Consider the following 7,923-nt stretch of genomic DNA (forward strand, 5'->3'; position numbering starts at 1 on the left):
ATTCATTATCCACCGCGTCCACCGTCCACCAAAGAAAGGGAGAAATGGGCTTTGGGGCGAATGAAAGTTGAAGATTTAGAAAAAGAAAAGATCCTTTCATAAAAAAATAAAAAAAATAGAAAAAGAAAAGAAAAGGAAAAAGAAAAGAAGGTGACACGACACACCCTAATAGTTGATCATTTCTCTGTCTGCATTTTACATACGCCATTCAAATTTTAGGTGGCGCACCTAAGTGTTGACCAACTCTTCACTTACAGGTTACAGCAATATCACAATTAACAATTAATATTAGGAAAACAACCCGATGTGCTATTGTATTGTATGCTCTAATAATGCCACATCTGAAACACATTACTCTATAATAATAATAATAGTTATGGAACCACCTGAATCTAATGGGTAATATTTAGGTTAAGGCTTCATGAAACATCATAGCCACAAGAATATATAGAGGAACAACTATTAAGAACAACTATTAAGATGGATAAAATTCTTATTTAGATTTAATATATGTTTTATTTATATATTAAAAATTGATAGATAATTAATATATATTTATTAATTTTAAATAATAAAATATAAATTAATCATTCAATGCTAAAAATAAAAATATTTATAATATATAATACATAATACATGAAAAATCACATACTAATGAGGTCATTGACAGAACGATGGATATAGATTATATAACAATAAGAGCATTATCAATTGAACTGTACTTCAAAAGATAACAGTTAAAATTGCATAAAACTGTATTGATTACACTTTGCAAGGCAGATTACAGTCATATTTATGATAATAGCTGAGTGTATTTTAGAAAGAGAGGGGGAAAAAAATTAATAATGAATCTAAGATTTTGTATGGTACCTGTACTTTGAAAGGAAAACCAAAAATTGCCCTCTAGAAAGACCAAGTGTACAGGTTCTGCACTAGAATTTGGATCCTACTGAGTACTGTTATACATCTGCACACTTCATTGGTGCATATCCCAGCCTAGACTTCTTTGTGTCATACAAGATATGGAAATTCTGCTGCTGATAGTTGCCAATTATTGAAAGAGCAGATCGGGGAGTCCCTAGAATGGCCAAGCAAACAATTTCCTCAGGTTCAAGCTTTATGAAGTAGTTCTCTACAGGGAAATTCCACACTGCTCCATCTTCGAAAAGGATTCCGAACTCGGGCAGCTCCATTTTCTCAACCCCAGAGACATTATAACAAGGATCCAGAATTGGGAAATCTTTTATTACTGGATAGCCTTTCACCTTCTTAACAAATGCATCCTTTATAATCTCATAAGATGGTTCTGCAAAATAACTGAGGGTTGTACCAGAATCCACAATGGTACCACCAGCACCTTCAGGGGATAAATGCCAAGTCTCCTCAGGTATTTTTAGCACCTCTCCTCCAACCATGATTGATTTTATTTGAACATAATAAAATGTATCAACTGGGTTTTCCTTTCCAGCAACCAATGAAGTAAAATTCACCTCAGGATGATTCAAAAGGTCCTTATCCTCCCCAAAAATCAATTTGCTGCTAACATTAGTATCACTATTTCTATCAACAAGACAATAGGAAAAGGAGTGACCATACAGAGACTGAAGCTGTGAGGAAAAGGAAAGAGGCCCTCTTCCAAGTCCTAACAACCCTGCTGCCCCATGGAAAAGGCCTCTGTTCCAATGACCACAACCGAACATTACATTCTCCACTCGCTTAAATTCTGATTTCCCAGCAGGTGAGGTGAGATTAACTGTAAAGGTTTCTAATGCAAAATCACCGGTGGTATTAGAACTATCACCATACCAATAAAAATAAGGACATGTCTGATTCTCAGCCTTGCAGGGCTGGGGAGGATCAGGGGATGAGACCAAATGACACCTAGGATCATGGCAACCAATATTCTTAAAAGAACTTGATTCCTTAGGATCATAATAAGGTCCATTTTGCACAAAGCAATCATAACAAGGAACACATTGAATCCAATTCAAATCACTACCAGTATCAAGAATCAAAGAGAAGTGTCTAGGAGGTGTACCAATAAAAACATCCATGAAATACTCTCCTGAGCCAAGGCTTACGCCCGACTCCAGAGTAGCCATGAGCTGCCCAGAAAGCCCATTAGCTGGATAAGACTCTGGTGATGCTGCAGGAGCAACTACAGGTTGCTTTGGCTCCTCCTTATTTAATCTTGAAAGGGCATTTTGATTCTTCTTCTCTAAAATCCTCTTGTGTAGAGTCTGAATTCTGGTCAAATCACGCGTTGTGGAAGCAACGAAAGATTCTTTATGCGTAGAATCTCGATTTATCCATCTGTGCTTTAAGTGAAGTTTCAGTGTTTGCTTAGACTCTTGATCATCATCATCAAGATCCCAATCTTCTTCCTCTTCTTGTGAAGCTATTGATTGTGAGTGTTGATCTTTCTTTGCTTTTGAGAGGCTGCAATCTGTTGTTTTTACAGTTGATGAAGAAGAAACTGCATTGAAGCTCATGTGCCCAGGTAACTCAATACCAGCAAGAGTCGAGAAATTGGAATTTACATTCTTCTTGTGGTGATTTATTCCAGCAGTTGCCTCAAAAGCACCAGAAAAGATTAAAACAAGAACCAAAATGGGAGAAAACTCGGACAACATAGCAACCAACTACTTCTTGTTCTTGCTGTTGTTTGGTCAAAGAGAAACTCCTACATGAAGAAAAGAAACCAAACTTCACAGGAAAAAGAAAACGAACCAAGAGGGGAAAAATAAAAAAAAAAACCCAGAAATGGAAAATAATTGAAATGAAATGGGTTTCTGGCAAAAGATGAAAAGACAGGAAAATTAATTAATGGGTTTGTGTTAAAGAGATGTAAAGCTAGATGTATTTAAGACGCGAAGAAATGAAGGAAAAGGAATGAAGAAGAGAGAAGACTGGTCTGGGAAAGTCCTTACGGGTGGTGTGGTTTTGTGTGTCGTTAGAAAACTTAGAAATTAGAATCAAAATCAAATATTTAGACTTTGAATTGAATACAAGAGTTTCAAAAAAAGCACTGTGGATACGCGGTTTCACATGACATGAACCAAGAAACAAATTTAACCCAAAATATAAATCTACATTACAGAAAGTAAAATGCAATTAATGGGTGGGATTTTTCTAATATAAAGAAATTAAAGGAAAGATAATGATTTTTTTTTTTTGTTTGGTTGGTGACTTTTACCTGGTCTTGATTTGCCTTATTCATCACTGCACACATCTTCTTGTTCCACCAATTCTAAACCAAAATAAATAAATGAATGGTAAAACAGTATGGTCCTAAGTTGTGAGTATTGACCTTGTATATTATATATTCTTAGTTTTGAAATCAAAACCAATATCTTTGACCATCAGAAATGCATCAAAAGAGGAAGAGAAAGAAAAAAGCAAACTGCTTACTGTTATCTAACATAATTATTATTATTCTTATTGGGATTTACTACTAAACAAATTGAGATACTTGTGGCTGCTTACGATTTCAGTAATTTGTCTAAGTTCTTATCATTTAATCAAGGCAAAAGGTACAAAAAAAAGACAGAAATTTAATTGGATTTTTTTAATAAATTTAACGATATTTTTATAGCTTTTACCTTTAATCAAAAATTAAATCTTTTTTTTAATTATAATAGCGAATTAAAATTATTCATAATACATCCATAAATATTATCAGGTTGTAGATATATATTTCAAATTAAATAAATTTTAAATTGCACACATTAATTTTTTTTTCATGTTAAAATATAATTGTATTTATATACAAATGCCTATATTTCTTAACTTTTGAGTCAAATATGAGAAACTGCTATATTATAATAATAATTATTATTATTATTATATCGCTTTAGAAGGATTTCGGACTTCTTTTGAGAATATAATAGATAATTGGATGTTGAAAACTCTTTTCATACGATTCTTTGAAAGTAAGTATAAAAAATAATAATTCTCATGCACCACCCATAAAAAGTAGCAATATTTGTGACAAGGTTCAGTTTAAAGTTTTCTTTATAAAATCTTTGAACTACTTTAATTTAAAATTTTGTTTTTTTCACTGAAATTACCCAATTTAAAAAAAGAGTGAAACTCATTTTCTATAAAAAATGAATTATTAAGAAAACTAATAATTTTGGCTAATATTATAATAAATAAGATATTATTATATATCTTTAATTATTAAGTTAAACAAAAAAAATTAAAATTGTCCTTTTATGGCTTAAATATAAAAAAGATTTGCAATCTTGACTTTTTTCTAAATTTAACAAATTCTATTTGCTTTATCTATTTTAATTATATAATAATATTTATATCAAATCTAATTTTTGATTATAATATTATAATTTAATATCATAAGATACTGAGTTGACATTTTTGACAAATAACAAATTAAAAATTGATAACAATTTGACTAAACTATTTAAAAATAGACGATTCTATATCATTCTCAACCTACCATACTTCTATATCCTATATAGCCTTATCTTCTTCATTCAATTTAGACTAAACGTAATCTTTTAGTTTGTTATTTTTCTCCAATATTAACTCAATATTTAGGCTACATTTGAAAAAATATAGGATTTTTTAAATAATTAATCATTTCTTTGATTATGTATTTAATTTCTTAGAACTATAAAGTAGTTTTTTTAAAATTAATAAATTGATTTTACATTTTAAAAATATGTTATTTTTCTATTTTTAAAGAAAGATTGGTTCTCATTTCCTCATGAAAGAGCTAACTTGAAGAAAAACATTCAAAATTTTGACTCAAACAAGTAAAAAGAAAAAATCAGATTTACCATAAAGTGAGCCAAATCAAACGTTATTCCCAAATTTTGTTCAAATTCACAAACTAATGACAACTTTTAATGTACAAATTGCACGGTGGTTGGTTGGTAAATTTAAAAATTAAATGCTTAAAAAATAATCACTGAATTTTGAGTGATTAATACCAAGATATTAAATATTAAAACTAATTAATCTCTTTGATAACCTGTATTTTTTAAAATTTTTAATTGGGCATATTTGACTCAGTGCTATTGATTTTTTTAAGATTCTAGTCATTAAATACAATCTTAAAATAATAAAAAATTATAAACAACAATATATAGAAAAGGTAATCATAATATGAAGATAATATTTTTAATAAAATTAGAAAATATTATTAAATTCTAAATGAGTGTTAGGAAAACTAATAAAATGAACTTTTATTTATATAAGAGAATTAAATTGAAGAGGTCAATTTTAACTTAGTGATTTATCACTATAAACTCTAACAATTCAGAATATCTATTATAAAATTTAAGAGTTCAAACAATCATGAGTAACTATAAAATCTTAAGAGTTTAGGATTTTTAATTTATCTATATAAAACAGAAAATTTAAAAATTTAATGAGAGTGTTCAGTAAAAATTTTATATTAAATGTTTTTAATTATCAAACCAACTTAAAATAAATAAATGTAAAAAACTTTAATTTTAAATAATAAATTGGGTTGTGAAACACCCTACATATAAGATACACAAGTTTAAGTAATTTATTGCTATGAATTGCCTTAATTTATATTTGGGAAGAAAAGAGCATATTTATATTTCTTAATTGAAATCCTAACATGAAACTAGGTTCAATAAAAAAGGGGTGAGAAACAGTGGCCTAGTTAGTATTTAGGTGAAATGTATATTTATGCTCTCTAATTTTTTATTATTTAGTCAGTTTAATACTTTAATTTTAATTTAATTTAATAAGAATTTAAATTTATTTTTTATAATATTTTAATATTTTTTGACATTTATTTTTATTCAATACATTCACATGTATTATACAAAAGTATTTAAATATTTTAAAAAAATAAAATTCAAGTGCATATTATATTAAATTGAAAATTAAAGATGTTTGAATATTAAAAAAGTAAATTTCAAGTATTTGTTATTGCACCCTCAACATTCGCGATCGAGATGCTTATCAAACTAGCCGTTCTAACATAATTTTGAACTTCATAGTTGCACCTTATAAATCGCAGTCACGAAGAGGTCGATTTCTACAAAAATATTACTGTTAATTGACTAATTTACGAGGAGTTACACCTCTTAAAGGCAATTTTCTAATTTCTTAACATATTTTTGGTTTTAAATACCCCCTTTTCATCACCATATATGCATTTTACCCATATTCATCTTTCTTCCTTTCATTTTTGAGTTTTTTTCTCTTTAAAAGTACATCAAAACAACTTTCTTCGTCTCTACATCTTTTCACATCATTATATTTGTCACGACCCGATCTGTGGACCCGTGACCGGCACTAGGGAATGGGTAGGCATAAGGCCACCGAATCCTGTAGTAAGCCTCACACTCACTAACTTAAGTAAATTTTATCTAATATTACTGATGTCACAATTTATCTTAACTATTATATCTCATATTTAATTCAGTCTGTCAGAAGCATTAGACAAGACCTGGAACTATAATAATTTACAACTAATAAGTCTATTATTTCTACTGCGGAGAATCTAAGATTTTACAAGTCAACATACCAAATAAATTACATCACCCGATGATGAAGGAGTCGGGTTGCTAGATAAGAGCTGCGGGAAGACTAACAATCACAGATCTGAAAAACAGTAAAATTGATACTATCAGTCTCGAGAGTGAGTTAAAATCATATATCTAAAAATAATTACAAACACTTCAATAACATATTTATTTAATTTAAAATAAATGTTAAGTCATGTAAAAATAAACGTGTCATGCCATGCTTAAATAAATTAATAAAATAATTTTCATCTACTACGGGACGGAGTACCTCAGCAGAACCCTAATCCCAACACTAAACATCTCGATTCTCTCTCATTCTAACATAACTGGCGCCTAGAGAGCGAGGCTTGACTAGGGTCCTTAAATCTAGTTTAGACACTTAATTATCACTAACACTCTTAGCTTTTCAGCTCTCTTACTCTAATAAGACTGGCGCCCAGAGAGCGAAGCTCGACCAGGGTCCTTAACTCAATTTGGCCAGTTAGGTTTCCAAATAAGTCGGCGCCCAGAGAGCAATGCTCGACCAGGGACCTTTACTCAGGCACACTCACTCTACTCAGCCTAAAGAGCAATGCTCGACCAGCGCAATTTCTAATTTACCTTTTTAAAATTTATAAACTTTTACCCCTTTATTTTTTGTCTCTGATTCATGTTCTACAACCGTCTCATCCCGAGTCAACACGAAACAATAAAATCGTAATGCAGAAAATGAAATTTATATAAATAGCGATCAAAATAACTGATTAAAGTATTAAATCATGTAATCAAAATTATTAGTAAAATCTCAACATGACACATGTAAATAGACATATGACTTTAACTCACAGCTTTGACGACCTCCTAGCTTTGCTCTGATGCCTCGGGTGGAGCGAGCCGAATTGACAGATTATCTAATCACAGAAAACAATTTATCAATAACGTTGAAACATTTGATAATTAACCTTAAGTCTAGATTTCTAAGACTGACTGTCTAAAAAATCTCGACTCGGGTAAATTCTATTGAAAATTCGGCAGAACCTCCCCTAAAATACGAACATTTACTCCCATAAAATGGGTCCACGACCTGCCAGAAAACACTTCAAATATTTAACAATTTATTTTAACGGGATTCGGGTCCCCAAGACTTCACTATTTTTCCCGACTTCGACACACATCACAAAACACGACCTAAGGCAGGCAGTCCGACAAACAATTATTTTAACACACAATATCTTTAATGCTCAACACAATTCAATAAACATATAAATTTACCAAAGAATTCTAAAATCAACAGGCCAAAGAAATTACTGAGATGCTTGATCGCTCGGTCGACTCGCCTCCGTGCAGTCCAATCGACGATCCGGCCTAACGGACTCAAAAGCGGCCAGCGTGCGATCTCCGCTTTCGATCT

The 7,923-nt window shown here is 30.7% G+C and overlaps 1 protein-coding gene across 1 annotated transcript; it reads right to left on the reverse strand.

Annotated features, from left to right (window-relative positions):
- Nucleotides 1–717: 717 nt before the first annotated feature.
- Nucleotides 718–3,066, reverse strand: LOC8277796 (aspartyl protease family protein 2). Its single transcript, XM_002520325.4, has one exon. It carries the CDS (start codon nt 2,631–2,633, stop codon nt 960–962), a length of 1,674 nt encoding a protein of 557 aa, XP_002520371.2. The 5' UTR covers nt 2,634–3,066; the 3' UTR covers nt 718–959.
- Between the last annotated feature and the right edge of the window lie 4,857 nt (nt 3,067–7,923).

The sequence above is a fragment of the Ricinus communis genome, chromosome 5, assembly GCF_019578655.1.
Source record: "Ricinus communis isolate WT05 ecotype wild-type chromosome 5, ASM1957865v1, whole genome shotgun sequence".
Classification (NCBI taxonomy): Eukaryota; Viridiplantae; Streptophyta; class Magnoliopsida; order Malpighiales; family Euphorbiaceae; genus Ricinus; species Ricinus communis.

Bases quoted from the DNA above. Each gene is read 5' to 3' on its own strand.
- LOC8277796 (XM_002520325.4), bottom strand. From the start codon at position 2,633: ATGTTGTCCGAGTTTTCTCCCATTTTGGTTCTTGTTTTAATCTTTTCT.